The sequence below is a fragment of the Spea bombifrons genome, chromosome 11, assembly GCF_027358695.1.
Source record: "Spea bombifrons isolate aSpeBom1 chromosome 11, aSpeBom1.2.pri, whole genome shotgun sequence".
In the NCBI taxonomy this organism is placed as follows: Eukaryota; Metazoa; Chordata; class Amphibia; order Anura; family Pelobatidae; genus Spea; species Spea bombifrons.
This window is the reverse complement of record NC_071097.1, coordinates 13084200-13103066: the sequence shown is the minus strand read 5'-3', so window position 1 is coordinate 13103066 and position 18867 is coordinate 13084200. Positions and strand designations below refer to the sequence as shown.

Below are 18867 nucleotides of genomic sequence, written 5' to 3'. Positions count from 1 at the left end.
TAAAAAATCCCTCCGAGTAAGGGAGAATACTGAGCTGCATTAAGATGACATACATTAAGATGATCCAGGGCTAAACTTTACCAATGCATCCCCAGACTCCCTGGTGTCTAACAGAGGCAGCCGTTGGACATCTGCGCGATGCGCTTAGACTACCTCTCCTGCTGCTCGCCCCTTCCTCCGTCATAGAAGCCTTGGTGGGAGTGTCGGCAGCAGCATAAGTTGTCTGAACGTATTGCACAGATGTTCACCATCTGCCAGAGAGGGGGATACAGGTCCTCTGCCACACTGCGGGGGATTCTCATCTCTGGCAGCCGGTGAACGTCTGAGCGATGCCGGCACTTCTGCTGGGGCTTCTATGGCGGGGCATTACAAGCCCCGGCAGTAGTGCTGGCAGCACTGGGGGTTGTCTGCATAGCGCAGAGATCCACCGGCTGCCAGAGAGGAGGATCCAGGTCCCCTGCAGCGCTGTGGGGGGGATCTGGATCCTAACCCTACTGTTTGTCCACAGCAGGGCTAATTGAAGGGGAAAAAAAGCACCTGTCCAAAGAAAACTCTGAAGGAGCTGCAAAGCTTCATAGGGGAAATTTTGAGTATCTCCATAGGACCACTTTAAGCCGTACACTCCACAGAAGCATGTGGTAGACTTAAGTTGAGCTTTTTGGCCATCAAGGACACTATGTCTGGCGCAAACCCAACTTACTCTCCCAAATATAATCCGTTTTACTAAATACAGCATTCGAAAAAACATTGTTAAATCTCCAGACTTTTCCAGAAATAATACAGTACATCAATTGTGTAAAATTATCATTAATAATTTTTATCAGGAAAAATTGGCATGTGACACAAAAGGAAGTATAAAGATGATTTTCATTCAGAAAGTTTTAGGACATGTCATCCTGCAGAAGAAAAAATAAAATAACAGATGTCCTAAGGTTTATGCATAGGCTTTGTGGGACAGCATTCTTTAGTGGTTAAAAATATGGGTGTACATCTTTGTTGAGATTACTCATTCATTTCATGTCAAGATTTCTGTGCGCCTACCATGATATCCCCTGTAAAAAAAATAACTGATTTATGGCCGAACTGTATTTTATCTACCTTCCAGGATGCACAACTATTTTATCATGTAGTTATGTCGTGCGGTAAAGACAAACTTCCTGGCTGTACAATTTCTATGCATGTGGGTTGCAACTTCCTTCAAGCTCAATTAATGTCCTGGCAAACAGGATCCAATGACATTGAAACACCCTTTTGCTTAATAGATTAATATGCAACAATTTTAAAACGGACTGAACCTGATTTTAATCTCTTGGTGTATCTGGTTTGACAACTATGTCCCAAAAGGAAAAAAACAGTACAATTTAATAGTAAGTGTATGCTATGAGCATTAGTGCAAAGACTTCATCACTGACACCACCCTGTACAATAAAGAGAAATGACTGATATCATACTCTACTTGGAGGTAGACACTGTACTACAGCTAACTCATTCATAAACCAATTCCTGAATTCCCATGTCTTCACAGTTATTTGATGATTCATACACTATCATTCCCCTCAAGGAACCTACTGTTTAATATACAGTATGCTGTCAGCAAAATCAGCTCTGATCAATTTGCTAACTCTATCTTGTCTCCGTTAAAACAATCACTCCTCCGAGATGGTTGGGAGCAGTCCTCTATATGTATACTAGGATTTTTTTTTTATGTTGTGCTTGGATATCTTAGCTTTCTACTGTATACACAATAACAGTTATACTTTATTTTGATCATAGGTAGGTTTGTTTATTTTTCATGGGAGGACAGCCTGGACTCTCCCCATACAGTTGCACCATCGCTTGTGATCTGTGGCTAACCCCCCTGCTGACTAATCACACGTACTGCGATCAGGAATGCAGGACCACAGTGGTCTGCTTGCTGTTCACTGTGCCAAGCTACAGTGGCGATCATAGTAAATAAAATATTTAAAAACAACAGAATGAACCATCAGTTATCATGACATAATCAAGGTAACCATCTGCTTAGAAGAGTGATCACTGAGTTGTACTCTAATCAAAAGATTTTCCTATACCTTCATTATGCCACAACAACACATTAGAGAGTAGACATGTGCATTCTGATGCAAAACTTGCCAATTTCGGGTGTTAATATGAATCTTCATAGCCTTCGGCTAAACAAATGAAAAATAAAACTCCTAATTTTGTTAAGATCTATTAATTTATTTGCAATGTTTTGGTGCCACTGCAGCCTTTTTTGGTACCCTTTGATGAGGTAAATTAGGAAGGCACTGCGTGTAGGAGAGTACATATCAATGACTGATACCTGGGCATACCTGGAAACTTCTGGGCTCCAGACGCGGCCAGGACTGCCCGCTGATGTCAGGGGACCTCCCCCTGACCTCAGTGTGAAGTCCTGGCCGCGTCCCGCGAGGGAAGGCTCCGGGTAGCCGGAGCCCAGGAGTCCGGCTATCAACAAATCAATATATAACTTGTGTGGGTTCACTATATGGGAGAGGAGAAAATTACAACTAAACAGCACCGCAAAAGTGTTGAACATCCCGGTCCTCCGCTGCTGCCGGGGCTTCTTTGATGGAGTGCCAGCGTGAGACATGACCTTCTGGTGCTCCGCCATAGAAGCCCCGGTGGAAGTAACGGCAAGCAACAGCGGAGGTTGTCTACGTGCATCGCGCAGCCGTTCCCTGTCTGCCAGAGAGGAGGATCCCCTGCAGCGCTGCAGGGGACCTGGATCCTCCTCTCTGGCAGCCAGTGAATATCTGTGCAAAGCACGCAGACAACCTTCGCTGCTACACGACACTTTCGCAGGGGCTTCTGTGACGGAGCACCGGTAAGATGTGGCCTTCCGGTGCTCAGTCACAGAAGCCCTGGCGGAAGCACCGTGCAGATGTGCACTGGCTGCGCCCACTTGACACCAGGGAGTCTGGAGCATAGGGGACAAGTCTAGGGATGCATTGGTAAGTCGGGGGGGCATATAGGGGGTATAAGGCATATTAGGGAGCATATTGGCAAATAGGGGGAATAAGGCATATCTGGGGGGGAGATTGGCATATAGGGGATATAAGTCGTATCAGGGGGCAGAGTGGCATATAGGGGGTATAAGGCATATCTGGGGGGCATAGTGGCATATAGGGGGTATAAGGCATATATGGGGGGCAGAGTAGCAAGCCGTGGGGCAGATGTGCATACCTGGGGGCAGGTTGGCACAAAAAAAAAAAGGAAATCAAAACAAAAAATTCTTTTTTGTCAATCGTTGTTTTTATTAAATATGAAAAAATAGTTTATATGAATTAATATTTACTAATAAAACTTTTTTCTTATAGGGTAGTCTTAGGCTTTTATTTTTTTCTAAATTAAAATTCGAATTTTGGGGGGTCGTCTTATAATCGGTATTTTTCTAAAGTTGTCCAGACAGAGAATGTTTGTGGGCTAACAATAGTAAGAATATCATAGCTGGCAAAGCCTGATCACAAATTAGATATTATCTCAGGCTCATAATATAGTCATATTGCATAAATAATCTGCATACATTCATTTTCAAACCCTCTTGGGTCTATACGAGTATGACATTTATAAAAATATATATTTCTATTTTATACTACATACGTCAGAAACCTGAAGTGTGCTGGAAAAAAATAAGCAACTTGAAAAGTGAAATAATGCTTGGTGCCATTATACAATACAATCTGTGTACGGAATTCCTGTTGTATTCGTCAAAACCTAAAGTGAGACACTGAAAACAGTAGAAAAAATTTGTAATGAAAGGTATTCCAACTATTCTAAAAGTATCCAAAATGTCAAAATCAAAGCCAAAATTCAATAGAACCCTACTAAACGGAGAACTCAGGGTTTTAATTTAAAGGTGAGGCTTGAATAGTTAAAATAAATTTAGTAAATTAATTTACTAATACATTAAAACTGCAATATGCTGTGATAATGATAAAGGCAGGCTGCTATGATTTGTGTCAGTCCACTTAACAAGAAACTGCTTCTACCACCTGTGGAGCTGGGGAATCCAGTTTCCTATATTTTGTGAAGGTGTCATAATGACCTCATGGTAACTCTCAAAATGACATTTTCTTCTAGCAGTCAGACTAGGGTAAATACACATTGCCTGTATTTTCTACATTAACTACTGTTATTTATGTGTTCGTACTTTAAAATGTCCTAGTTTTACTAGTAAACACTTACAAACATAAATGTCTTTACATTTTATTTATAAACATAACACATTTATGTTGTTCTGCATAACTGGAAATTTACTTTTTTGGCTAAAGGTGCTTTTAAGGCTTTGGTGAGCCTTGAAAAGTTGGTTGAATGTTTCCTTACAGATATTTATTGCCTAAAACTGTGCTGACCTTTTTTAGCATTTTAAGGTGACTTTGGAAAGATCCTGTGTAACAGATACTAATGTGCCCTACCAGTTGAGGGGAACATCTATGCAACATTTGGCATTTTTTTTAAAAAAAATCTTGTTAAACAGATATTTAGTAGTAAAAAAATATATATTTTCACACTGAAAATCATGCAGGAAAATCCTATAGTCCTTGTCTACTTCTTGTAAGAAATCCTCCCCGGCTGTGTGATCTTAGTGGCAAATGTAATGAGATTCCTATAAAAGCAAGAGAAACAGTAAAAGATTTTCATTTAAAAAATCTAATATATATTCAGTTTTATCAAATGCAATGTACTCAATGCCATCTATATAAGTTTTATTTAATTTCCATGAATTATACTCATGCACATGCATTTTATTGATTTATTTATGAAAAATACATATAGAACGGATCTCAATTATATAAATGGAACCCCATCACAAAGATGAAGAAAACGCCTGAAACAGAGTCCAGAAAGTTTTTTTTTTTATATATTCTAAAATACTCTGGTGGGCAGCATATATATAGAACTTCCCTGCCACAAAGAGCTGAAATTGGTTTTTTTTTTGTATAAACTGTGCTATATTTTTGCCGCCTCTTATTAACCATAGGCTCATGTAGTAAATTGGCAGTGACTACAGAGAACATACACGCACTGCAGAGTAAACAGTCACTGTCTACATTAAACAATCTTGAATATCCTACCTGAGGAGTGAGCTTCTCTCACGGCTTTGAATTCATTGAAAGAATGGCCCCATTGAACAGACCTGGCAGAAGATGCACTAGCTGTGCCTAAACTGATCCCAGTTACACCAATGCTGATAGAATCTGCCTTAAAAAGCGTTAAAGTTTTGTTAATGTGGAGATAGATTCTAGATAAGCCTTAACACCTGCCAGACAGAGGATACCCAAAGCTACACCTGCTGTTTACCTGTAGTTATATGTGTTCATCACATCAGACTAATCTGAAATTATTCCTGTACACGTCTTTAGTGAATAGACCCCTTTTAGAGTATGGATACTGACCATAGGCTAACCAGCATTAAAGGAAAATGGTCTCATCGTAATGACAGAAGTGCACTAAAGATTTGCTTGTTTACTTTGTTTTTTTTTTCTATTGGGCATTGCTTCCTACTCTCTACACCTTACAGATTGCTTTGAGATAGAGCTTTGTATGATGTGTACTGGAGGGACAGTCATGCACAATACATTACCCTGTCCCCATAAGAACGTCATTAGCCAAAAAGCCCCAGCTGAAGATCAAAACCAAAAGAAGCTTGTTACCTCATTGCGTACAGGGTTTATGTTTTTCCAGAGGTAATCTGACAGGTGTATACAGGTAGAAATAAAGCTTAAGTGTTATACACATAATTAACAGTTAAAAAAGAGGCCCCCGAGGAAAAGTGTAAGTATCTGCAGAATAAAAAATATCAGGAAACACTATGTCAATATGTATAGCTTGGAGGAATAAAAAGGGAGGAAGGTGTGATTTCAATATTTAAAGGGAGTTCAATTACAGGACAAAAGTTAATTTCAGAGGAGAAATGTAAGAACTAGAGGGCATAGTTTAAAACTAGACGGTCAGAAGCTTAGCTGTAACGTAAGGACGTTTTACTTTACCAAGTGAATGGCAGGTAAACGGAACAACCTCTCATCAAGTGGTAGAGGGTAACGCAGAGAGGGAATTTAAATATGCATGGGAAAGGCATGTAGTTATCTTGAATCTAAGAAAAGGACTGATCAAGATTTGTGTTGAGTCTTACAAGAGGAAAAATGGACAGACTCGATGGGTCGAATGGTTCTTTCTTAGCGGCCATCAAATTCCATGTTTCTTGAATATTGAGACTTTCCTCAACTCATTTGGATTTTCAGAGGTTTAATCCCTTTGCCACAAAGCCGGTACAAAGGGTGTACAAAGGTTTGTATGGGAAACACAATACCTCCACTGTAACTAAATCAAGATGCAGGTAAGTAATTAAAAGTAGTAGAAAGATCTCACCTACTCCATCAGATCCTCTTCTATTCTGAAAAGTATTTCTGTGATCAGAAACTACAAAGGATCGCTCCAATTGGGTATCTGGCTGAAAAAAATAAGTAGAATATATGTTACAAATGCACATATTTGTACATTACACACTAGTGATCATATGCCTATCGTCTCCCCACAAAACATAGAACCGTATAGGATGCCTCTCAATAAAATACTGTTCAGGACAAACTAGAAATGATGCAACCCAAATCAGAATGGTTTGGACATAAGTAGGTAGGCACTGGGGCATCCCATATGCGTCCAGGGAAACCTCAAAATCTGTTTGATAAGGTGAAGATATTTCAGAGCTGTTCATTCTAAAAACATGTAAAAGTTGTAAATATGGAATTCTTGGCTAAATCAGTGACTGTGGTACTTGGTTGGAAAAATGTTTAGAAACTGTTTTACAGAGAAAAGCTGTTTGGTTGTGACCCTCCTTAGTTGCCATAATCCCAAATTCCAAGACCATCAAGCATACTGGGAAATTCGGTCCAACAAAAGCTAGATGGATTTAGTTCTAGCTGTATGATATACTTCTGCTGACGTAATGAGGTGCCATTAAATTCTCCATTTTGCTGTAACTAAAGAAATCCAAGGCGCAGAAAGAAAGGTTACAACACTGCAGCTAAAAAAACGCAAGGGAGGTGGTACTGTTGATTTTTACATCAAAAATATTAATGGATACTACTGGACATTTTAGCAAGTATAGTATGTAATATTCACCGTCTGTCTCTGCGATCCCTGTGTACTTTGACGTTCTAAGTCCGTAGTGCCAATCGGTGGCAGGAGGTTGTTTCGGTTGAAAGACAAAGGGGAACATGGCATCTGGTCATACGTAGCGTGACTGATAACAATAAAAACAAAATATATCAACGTATGTAGCCTTGTGATATCGAAGACTTGAGTAGGTAAGCAGATTGAAATATAGAATCATTTTTAAGATGCTATTAAAGTAAAATTCTCATCTCAAATGCTTGGGACAAGGTTGTGCTGGAGAGCTGCCAGTTTGCTATACTTTGCATAGATGCAGGAAGGCGAGAGAAGCGAAATACCTCCTCTATTCCATATGGGCGAATTAAATATAAAACAAACAAAAAGCCATCTACATATATTTGAATTTAGTGAGTTTAATTTTCCATAGAATTTTTTTTAAAATAAAACCACAGAATTTAACACATCACTATTGCTTATTTATAAAAAAACAAAAAAACAAAAACAACTTTGGGCGTGATGATGGTGCTTCAGTAAAATATTGCAAAATTAGTCAAGTGAAGACGACCACTTAAGAGTTATTCACCCTAATGGGCACAGGGGAGATGAAACAGTTAATCTCACAGATTTGGTTTTAAATTAATACTTAAGTGGGGGGGGAGAGAAACATGATTGGTATATTACAAACAGGTGTAATATTTACGAATGTGGCTGTTTTCATCCGGTTCTTTACTCCTGCATAATGTACCTCATCTACAATATACTGTTGAGCAAACAATACATGATTTTTATGCATCAGAAAAAAATGCTTCCCAAACTTACAGTCGTGTTCCCTTGATGACTTCTTCCATCTTTGGTGTCCCAGACCTAGAGGGATTGTTGTTGATGGGATGTAAAGTTCGTGGAGGGTTGCGCCTTCTAGCTGATGAAGTATTATGAGACAAAGATGAGGAGCTATGCTCCAGAGAGCGACCTTGGCGTGGTTTGCCAGAGATTACGGCGGCAGATGTGGGTCTCAATGGAGACTTCTCCCCGGAATCCCTGTGGAGTTTGAAATCACAGGTATGCGATCAGAAATGTATTTAAAAATTTAAAAATGTGTACTTCTTATCCGAAACACATTCTATTTGCATCAAAGATTTACATCAAAACAATCTAAAATGTTCTAGACTCATGTGCACATTTTAATCTTTATCTCTGGAGAAGTCAGTCACTCAGAATCATTATCGGCCTTAAATAATAGTTGCTTGTTGTAACACAACTCCATGTTGTGCTGCCACAGAGAAATTAAGCTGAGGCATATGAGCAATAAAATGAGCGGTTGTAAGTTTCATTTAGTAGTGTTATGTATATTTTGACCAATTTTAACGTGCAGAAAACTACAAATCAATCACAGCAGCAGTTGAGTCAACAAAGATGGACACAGAATTTGCAGTATCTCAATTTACAAATCACATTATTTTAAAAGCTTGAAGGTACTAATCAGTACAGGGGTCACCAGCACTCACAGAACTTTTTCCATTAGAGGCAGATTTCTCTGTTGTAGAGGGATCCCATGAATAACCATTAAGTCGTTAAGATGTCGTGGAGCTGCAATATTTCCACCATGAGAGTGAGTGGACTGCAAAATAATAATAACCGGTTACTGCACACTGTTGACAAAAAGCAGACCAGAAAAAAAAACCCGAACTATGCTATTCGAATGTTTTTGTTCTTATCAGCATAATGTGGTAGCAAAGAACAAGTTACGGCAAATAATTTTAATAACTCTGCTTATACTTGGAATACTTTCAGCCATACATACACGAAAATGTTTTCTGTTCTTTAGCTGTGTGGTTACACTTTGAATGCTAGCATATGAACACCTTAAGGACTGTTTTTTAACCTTTTGTACCCTTTGGGACCGACGGTTGATCGCCTCCTAAACTCTTTTAAAACGGGCCCTTAATGCCGTTTAAGCGAAGAAAGTGATCGTAGATTACTTTCTAAGCTTGTTTAATGAAACAGGCACGTCATTGGTCGTTAAGTGACTGTTTTTGCATGACGTACCTGACCCGTCAATGGATGCTAAGGGGTTAACAAAAGCCAAAACACATGGGGATAAAAAAAAAAAAGGAGGAAAGAAACAAACAGAACTGAGATTATATATCTTCTAATAATATCCCTCTGTCTCATTAGAGATTTTTACTTTTAGCTCACAGCAGCGAGGTGAATTGTTTAGTGTAGGACTCGCCTAAGAGGTTTGCCGTGACGTGGCAGGCGAGCTTCCATTTTAATGGCCATTGGAGTGAAACTAAAAACCTTCATTTGTCTAAATAAGCACAGGTGTTTGGGATCAGGTAACTATTTTTCGGAGTTTGTTTTACGTATTTATATATATATATTTATATATACACATATACACACACACAATCGTATCAGCATCATAGGGATAACATGAAAAGAATGACCATAAAAATATAACAGTAATTTTAACAGTAATAAAATTATCCAGTAGATAAATACAAAATTACCACTTTCATAATAGTAAATGAACGTGTCATCTAGGGCCAGCTGAGATAAAGTATACTAATACATTTAAAATATCATGTTTAACAAAACAAATACACATGCACACAGAATAAAAGCTGAGCTATTAGTTATACGGTATCTTTAAGTTTGAAGTTTCCAATGCACTTTAAGAATTGTAAGCAGAGACTTTCTTAGATAGCACAGAAAAAGAGTCAAAAGAGTGCATCTTACCAGCTTTGGGGAGATGGCAGGAATTCTGGCATTAGTAACTGGTGGGAGGACAAGCGGAAGACGTTGAGATGGTGCATACAGATTAACACATTCTACCCTAGTTGTCTTGATAGTTATGGCATGTGTGTCGTCATCTAAAGAATAAAAGAAAAAGTAATAACATGAATTAACTTATGATTTATCTGAGACTGAGGAAGAATATCCAAAAAATAACAAAATAATGTGAATGACTCATGAACGTGAGGTTTTATAGTTCCAACCAGAAATACCATTAAACATATTTTAAGGCCTTATAGGAATGGAGATTTTGATAATTCTGCATGATTGGAGAGTGCGTACATGCATTTCTAAAGTGGTCCAGGTCAATACACTGGATACTTACATCTATCCTAACGTGTCTACGTGACACAGCAAACATAAATAATAAATAATACTAATAATATCCCATTTACCCCCTGAGTAAGTATTACTAAATAAAGAGGCTGTTTCATAAAGGCATTTACTGGTGGGGTCAAATGTCATCTTACCTGTAATCGATTCCTCCCAATGCCTGCAGACAAGCTCTTCCAAGCTCCCTACCACTTCTCTCCAGACGTCATCAAACAGAAAAGCCAAAACAGCCACCTTGTTGCAGTATTTTGGAGATATTGGAGGATGGCCCATTTTCAGAGTATCTAAGGAAGCAGCTCTAGACCATTCAAACAGCTCATCGTCTCTGTGAAAGAAATAATTCTGCTTACCGGCTTGAAAACTGCTATGTTTATCTAAAAAAAAAGAACAAGTGGACATGGAGCTAAAAGAGTTAAATTAGAAAATATTACAGCAGTAGCCAACACAACTGGCCGCACTATACAGGCCACCAAGCTGGTGAAGGACGTCCACCTTTTCCATCTGCGGTTGTAATCAAGTGCTTGGGAGTTAGATCCACCTAGGACTCTACAAACCTTAGAGCCAGCCCTGGTAGCCACAAAGCTACTTCTGAAACTACAGCCCCCATGGCCACAGAATAATTATTATGGAAGGACAATTCTAATCCCACCATGCCCAAAGAGCTTTATGTGAGCAGTTCCGTTCTGTTGCATACTAAAATATTTTCTACAGGAAACAACCCATTTTTGGTTTGATAAAGTCTGCTTTATTCATTTATTGAGAGCTATTTAGAATTAACGAATAATTTCAAAACATGTAATGAAAACAATGATTAGCATATTGGTTCTGTGTGAGCATCTGTGCGACCTTCTTTAAACCCCAGGTGTGCCAGCAAGGTTCAAATGTCTTAGGGTTTCACAAAACATACATTTTGATAATTAGATAAATGCTTTCCTCAAAAAACCATTCCCATTGCCATTAAACCAGTATAGCTTTTCCATTAGCTTTAGACAGGAACTTTGAACGGTTTCTAAGAAAAAACATTACTCACTTATTTCTGCAGTCAAAAGCTAAATATTCTTCCATAACACCTTCGGACACGATCACCCCTACATCATCCTCTAACTCTTTATCGCTACCCAAGCAAAAAGAGACATCAGTATTTGGATCATTTGCAATGGCAAATGAACATCTCGAACCAAAAACACCCAGCCTGAAAAACAAGAAAAGGGTAACAGTATTGGACAGGGGCAACACATCGATGCATTGTTTCTGTTTGGCATGTACATTTGTATAATTCAAAAACAGTTATGGACTACTTGTGTCTACTTTCTAAAGGGAGAGTTATGGTTTCAACACTCTAATTGAAGAATTCATTATAAAGGGCCATCCCCAATTAGCTTCTGCTGTAGGAAAGGCTCACTTGGCTCAGTATAATGCAAAGTCCAAATGAATTACACATTACGCTCAGCCTTCCTTGCTGTGTTTGCACTCTATAATGAATAATGAACTTAGGGAGTTGACATTACAACACTGTTGCAAACTCTCCAGCCTTTTGTAAATAGACCCCATTTTCCCTTTCAGTGAAAGGAGAGCAGGGAATACCAGGGTCCCAAAGGGGTCAATAATCTCTTCACCTCTGGGCCCTCCATGAAAAATAGAACCTGTCATTTAACTTGCACTGATATCTTGTTCTCTGCTTCCTTGCCAGTCTTCAGTCATAACGGCCGAGAAGAGCTCTTCAAGTAACCACATAAGAAAGCAGAGGGACAGAATCTGTAACACCGGGGACACAGATCTCTTTGATAAATGCTTTCCCCCAAAAAACACAAACATTTACACTGGCATATCTTTAGACAAACTACTCACTCGCTGACATCTCTTGCACTGGCACAACCTTTTGGAGTAGATGCAGATGCTGAACGTGGGTAACTGGGATGCCAGCTATAGCCATCATCTGAAGGTGCTAATATTTGTTTCCCTTGTATCCTGTAACATTAAAAAAGGTGAAACAACTATTTACTTATTAAATACTCACTATACATTCCTTTTTTCACATTTGTCAACATCAAACTGCAGGTGCCAGACCCTTGACCATACATCTAATTTACTTAAATCATTTGCCATTTGACTTGCTCCACTTGGAAGGTCTACTTTGTTGCAGACTTCTGTATCATTTCCAATAAGACATACCTTATCATTGAGACATCCTATATCACTAATTAAAATATTATTATTAATTATTAATACTGATCCCAATACTAATCCCAGAGGTACCCCGTCGAATATACACCATTAACTACAACCTTCTGTCACTGCATCATTCATTCAAATATTTTGACATCCAAACCCAAAGACTACAATTTATTTATACATTTGCTATGTGGGTCAGCGTCAAATGTCTTACTGAAATCTAGATAGGCTTTATCGGTTGCTCTCACTTGGTCTTTTACTTTAGTTACCCAGTCAAAAAAATACAGTGTTTGATAGGGTCTTTTTGTTGTAAACATCTGCTGTTAATTATGGTTAATTCAGTCCTATCCGTTAGCACGGTTTCCATAAAATTGCTACTGATAATAACTACTGATTTAAGAATTACTGGTCTGTAGTTGGCTGAGTCTTCCCTGCTATTTTTTGTGACGCAGAACTAACATTCCCAATTTCCAGTCTTCTGGAACTACTCCTGCCAATAGCGACTGGTTAAAAAAGCCAGGTAGCAGTTTTGCTAGGATCGTCTGTAGCTCTTCTAATGACTTTGGTGGTGTCCAAAGTGGGTCCCATGGATTTGTCTGCATTTACTTTGGTTAGTTCACGTTAGACTTCTTCCTCTGTAATGACGCTTGTTTTACATGCCACCCTATTTCTTTTTGCTAACTGAGCTCCCTCACCTTCCTTTGTAAAAATGGAACAGAAGAATTTATTTAAGCAGCCGACTAAATTTCTAACCTCATTTACCTCCTTTCATTTGTCTTTTGTTTATTCATGATTTATGTTTTCTACTTTCACTTATATGTGTAAAAAAAGTTTTTGTTGTTTTTGTTAACCTGGCCTTTCTGAAATCAAAAAAGTTTTAGTGTGGTTCAATAAAACCTGTCCTTATATTAAACCACACTGAAAGATGATCACCGACAGTGACATCCAAAAACAAATCTCAATTTCTAAATACTAAATCTAGCTAAACTGAAATCCTTCCTTCTCAGCTACTCTACCAATTGTCCCACACCCAATCCCTATAAAGAATTAAGGATATCTTTACTTCTGGATGGCCTAGCCATTTGGTTTTCTAATCAGGGAGATTAAAGTCTTATATAATGATAACCCCACCTTGACATTTTAGTAATTTCTTAACTTACTAACAGATGGTTGAGCTCCTTTGTATGTCCATGGGGTCTATATATCACACCAATGACACTTTGTTACTCAGTTCTAAAGATACCCAAACTGTCTCTAAGTTTACCTTGTATTAGATTTACCTTTAAGCTATTTCTTCCACTAAGAGCAACACCTCCTCCTTTCCTGCCATCTCTATCCTTTCTGTATAAAATGTATCCTAATATAGCAGCATCCCTATCATTTGGCTTAATAATTGCCACTAAAACCACATTATCGCTTGTTATCAATGCACTAAGTACAGGGATCCTATTCACTAAACTACCGGCATTTGTACATACCACTCTCAAGCTACTATTTTTCAACCTATGTGTCACAGGTTGTCGTTTAGCTATTTCTGTATCTATGCCATGGCTGGACAAACCCAGGGTTTTGCAGGGTTGCCATCATGAATCACAGTGGGGTCACGCAACTCACGGCACTCGCCTCACCCCCGAAGGGAAGCATAGGGTGCCGGATTCACGATGGTAGAGGATAGGCAGTGGTGCTGTGGATACTGTAGTATCAGTGTGTATGTCTATGTATAGTGCTAGAGTTAGTGTGTGTGTGTGAATGTATAGTGCCAGAGTCGGTAAGTCTACTTTATTGTAGTGCCAGGTTTAATGTGTATGTCTCCATAGTGTTAGTGTAATTTTAGATATGTATAGTGTTAGCCAGTGTGTGTGTGTGTGTGTGTGTGTGTGGTGCTAGCATGTATGGTGTTGTTTATGTTACAGTATGGCATTAGCATTAGAATGTTAGCGTGTGTTACTGTAAGTTGTTACAGCTTGTGAGCATAAGATGTTAGGTTGTGTATTTTACTGTATGGTGTTGAGTGTGCAAATGTTAGTGTAAAGCAAGGCTTGACAAACCCCAGATGTCAGGAAAATAAAGACATGATTGGGGAAGAAAAAATAGCTGGCTCCTTTTTTGGCTAGCTACTAGATCCAAACCAAATGTATCAATCCCTGATCTATGCAGATCCCACCATTCCTTTCACAATTTCCCAAAGCTAGGCCCTGAACCTACACGAACTACCCCTTTATATTCTATCTTTACCGCCCCACCCAGGCTCCAGTTTAAAAAGCCACTCAATTCCTAAAATACCTCAAATGCGGAAAGCGTGATGTCCACTGCTGACACTCTTCCTGAAGGTCTTCTACAAGTGGGCTGGCTTTCTCTTCATAAAGTAGTTCATCAATGTGTTTGAATATTCTTTGCATTTGCCGTGTGGCAGCCTGGTCAAACTCCTACAAACAACAGATAAGCAACTCAGAATTTTAATTCTTCTGACCTAAGAATAGGATGGGCAATAAGGAATTTATCTACATGAACTAGGCCAGCGGATATAACCTCAGAGGTTGGAATATAGAAAGCAAATCAAACTAATGTTACAAAATGCCACCCCTTTTACCCAATCGCCATTGCTAAACAAATGCTACTGCTGTAAGGGTGTAGGGGACAACATACTGTCTGTATACAATAATATAATTTGGTTTTATGTGAACTTCAAAATATCAGGAGATAACCACAATAATGTAAATATATATATATTATTTTTAAAGCTAGAGGCTCTGTACAGTGAAAAAACACCTGTAATTGAATATGAGTCAGACACAAAAAGTGTGACAAATAAATATGTGAAAGTTTAATAAACCACACCTTTGAGACATAAATTAACATTTATATATATGAAGTACGTACGTCAAAGCCCCAAGATACCACTGAGCTGTTATCGGTGGAAAATCCTGTTCCTCTCTGATATTCCAGCCAGGAATCCTGAGAGTTCTCAGCTGATCGTGAAGCTTCTGACCTGCTTAGAAAGTACAAACACATAGAGCTGTTTAACAACACTTTTCCTCACAGATATGTAAACATAGAGCCCTACATAGAGACCAGGCCTCTTTTCAATAGTTTGCTTGATGATACATCTTATTAGCCCATTTTAATTAACCCTTTGAGTGCCAGGCAGCTGCAAAGTTTCCTACCATTAGAGGCCGGAACATTTTCAACTATTTTCGCTTTCTTTTGTTTAACTGCGATTACTGAGAAAAATGTTCACTTGGAAAACTATATATTGTTGAGTTTTTTTTTTCAGAAGCCCAACTTTTTATTAGTATTTTACTTGCATCTTGGGAGATATAAAGATTTAAGTATAATTTTTTTTTATTACATACTTTCATACTATAAAATTACCAAAATGCAAGAGATTGGTTCAAAGAAATTGATTTTATTAAATGTTTTTACTACAACATTCCAATGTAATACAAAAATAAAAATAAGACAAAATTGTCTATTATGGTTTTTTTACCCAAAGGTGCAAGCAATCAAAGTTCTTCTTCTTATTTACATTGTGAGTCACAAATAACCTTGAAATATGTTTTTTAAGCCTTTGTGCAGAACAGTATTAGGATATAGGATTATGCATTTCAAATGTTATCTGAACAAAATAAAAATATATTACATATGAATTACCAAAGCCTCCTGAAAAAAATCAATACCATATGCGTGTTATATCACATAACTGATGGGTCACAACATGGGTGCTCAAAGCAGTTTCAAGACCATACATTTTCACAGTTGAACCAAAAACAAGCACACCTTGTGATTTGGAGGGGATAACTATCTCAAAGTGAACTAGCATAAAAATAACAAATCAAGCTTAATGCTTATACTCAGGGGTTAGAGAATAGTGTGAGGTGCAGTTTAGTGACCCAAAGGGTGGTCACAAATCATTGATCAGATTACAATTCATAAGGTTATAAATAAAATTAATGTTATAAAATTAAAAAAGAAACGTAATCCATATGAGATCACTTGTGATAATTCTCGGCCATTGATAGATAATGAAGGGTCACTACATAAAAGGTTTGTAGCTGGCCATGGTGGTCCAATCTAAGAGTTAGGGTAGTGCAGAATCAGTGAATACAAAGAGGTGATTGGTTCATTTACAGTAATGATACATGATTGTGGCTACCCACTACATTTAATTGACCCACAACAATGAAAGCACGGACAGTTTCGCATCCCATACAAACCCAGCAATGAAGAATTCACATTAAGGCACTTTCTAAGCATTCTTCAACCTGTACAAAAAATATAAGTACTTAATATTAAGAGAAGGTGACATGTACTGCCTCCTACATGGCCTTATTTGTGCACCACTTGTGGCTGCTTGAAGTAGCCAGTCGGTTGTTTTCACGTGTGGGGATCTCTATTGACCCCCTGAAACTCTTGTGAATAAACCACACAAGCACTCCTGGACACAAGCACTCCTGGACACAAGCACTCCTGGACACAAGCACTCCTGGACACAAGCACTCCTGGACACAAGCACTCCTGGACACAAGCACTCCTGGACACAAGCACTCCTGGACACAAGCACTCCTGGACACAAGCACTCCTGGACACAAGCACTCCTGGACACAAGCACTCCTGGACACAAGCACTCCTGGACACAAGCACTCCTGGACACAAGCACACCTGGACACAAGCACACCTGGACACAAGCACACCTGGACACAAGCACACCTGGACACAAGCACACCTGGACACAAACACTCCTGGACACAAACACTCCTGGACACAAAAACTCCTGGACACAAAAACTCTGGCAAGCAAGAGACGTTGCTGAAAGCTTTTGATCTGGTGGAAAGATAAAGAGTAAAAAAAAAGGATGGGGTAGGGATTCAGCCGAATTCCTCCATGTATTTACAAGGAATAAAATACAAATACGCACAGATGAGATATTTTACCTTCCACTTTGCAAAGATGTTGCATATTGTTCAGTGTTGAGGGACGTCAGGAAGGAGTCTGCTGTGTCTAGTAAAGGGTGATTGTCTGTGGCTTTTGGAAAACTTGAACTAAAAAATAAGCAGAGCATTACCAATAATCTTCAGCAGAGATGAAGACTGGGACTTTACATACTAAAGTTTATTACATATACATATTTATGTTGTTTTGAATGTAAATGGTGTTCACACACCAAGAAGAGAGAGGGGGAGGACAGAGAGTTTTTCAATGGAACGGTCCACTCAGCAGGAATATTCCTGAGATAAGACGATGTTTAAACTTCACAACCATAATGACCTTTTTATATTAAAAAAAAAAACACACAAAGTGATATCTTCACATTATGAATGATTGGTGTCCTTTAACCATTAGTCTGCATTGACCACAAAAAATTGTATTAATAATTTCCTTACACTTTTGTGTCACTTGATGAATTCTGTTAAGGGATTTTATCATCAATAATGGTGAATATGTGAGCACGATCGATTCACAATAATGAATCACTATATTAGCTTCACTACACTTTTAATTGCACATTGCGGCTGCCCATTTAACTATTTTGTGGGTTATGTTAGACATTCCTCTAAACCCAAAATAAAACCAATTAAAAAAAACAAACAAACACAAACAAACGCCACAAAACATATCACTCACATTTGAAGATTCTGCAAGACGGGTTTTCTTTTATATCTAGAAATCATCCTAAGCGTCATACAATCATTTCTAGTATTGACACCTGTAAGAAACGATATTGATTAATCATTATTTGACAATTTTCAAAAATATGCTGTCCTCTGGGCAATCTTGTTTTAAACCCATCTCATATACACAAAGCAATGTTAATTTAGAGAAACGTATACATGCCAGAGATTACATCTGTCAAGCTGTCCTTTACCTGTACAGCGCTGTGCAATAAGATAGCCCTATATAAAACAATAAATATTAAATTACAGTAAAACCTGGAATAGCCTGTTTTAGTGCGATGCGACTGAGGTCATCGGTTCGGGGGTTTGTTATAATCATTGTAATTTGTCTCATATTAGGTTACTGAAGTAAGTCGCTGTATTTACTATTGGATCCATCTGTGTCCTGATATCCCATTCTCTTCTTTTATTATAGCACATTACCTAAGTATTTACACTCCTGTCTGCTTCCATCTGCCACCCATTGCAACTTTACTGTGATTTGTCTTACATTAAGCTTCTCACGTCCCGAGACCACCACCTCCCCCCTATTACGCCTTTTCCCCCTCACTCATTTCCGACCCTCACCTCCTTATGTCGAGCATTTGTCTCTCTTGCTACCCTCTCGATTATTTCCCCCTAACTCCCGTTCTTCTTATTTCTTCCACGTTCCAACCCTTTGCAGCTGTCAGGCCGCCGTACCGACGCTGCGCAGTCGTCATGACTCCCAGCTACGTCACCAAGATGCGACGTGTCACATGTACTTCTACTGCAGGCGCTGTGT

The 18867-nt window shown here is 38.6% G+C and overlaps 1 protein-coding gene across 1 annotated transcript; it reads right to left on the bottom strand.

Moving 5' to 3' along the window:
* Window positions 1-4484: 4484 nt before the first annotated feature.
* FAM149B1 (family with sequence similarity 149 member B1) lies at window positions 4485-18777 on the bottom strand. Its single transcript, XM_053451307.1, has 15 exons — window positions 18672-18777; window positions 18055-18136; window positions 17364-17471; window positions 15313-15421; window positions 14716-14858; window positions 12109-12228; window positions 11291-11452; window positions 10398-10585; window positions 9871-10004; window positions 8637-8749; window positions 7951-8169; window positions 7141-7261; window positions 6388-6469; window positions 5094-5216; window positions 4485-4624 (listed from the first exon to the last, which is right to left on the bottom strand). Exons 2-15 carry the CDS (start codon window positions 18111-18113, stop codon window positions 4551-4553), a joined length of 1755 nt encoding a protein of 584 aa, XP_053307282.1. The 5' UTR covers window positions 18114-18136; window positions 18672-18777; the 3' UTR covers window positions 4485-4550.
* Window positions 18778-18867: the final 90 nt, after the last annotated feature.

Bases quoted from the DNA above. Each gene is read 5' to 3' on its own strand.
- FAM149B1 (XM_053451307.1), bottom strand. From the start codon at position 18,113: ATGACGCTTAGGATGATTTCTAGATATAAAAGAAAACCCGTCTTGCAG. The intron at 6,470-7,140 runs GTGAATATTACA...TATTTTTTTCAG, and splicing joins AGGGATCGCAGAGACAGACG to CCAGATACCCAATTGGAGCG. The intron at 4,625-5,093 runs GTAGGATATTCA...TTGCTTTTATAG, and splicing joins GAGAGAAGCTCACTCCTCAG to GAATCTCATTACATTTGCCA.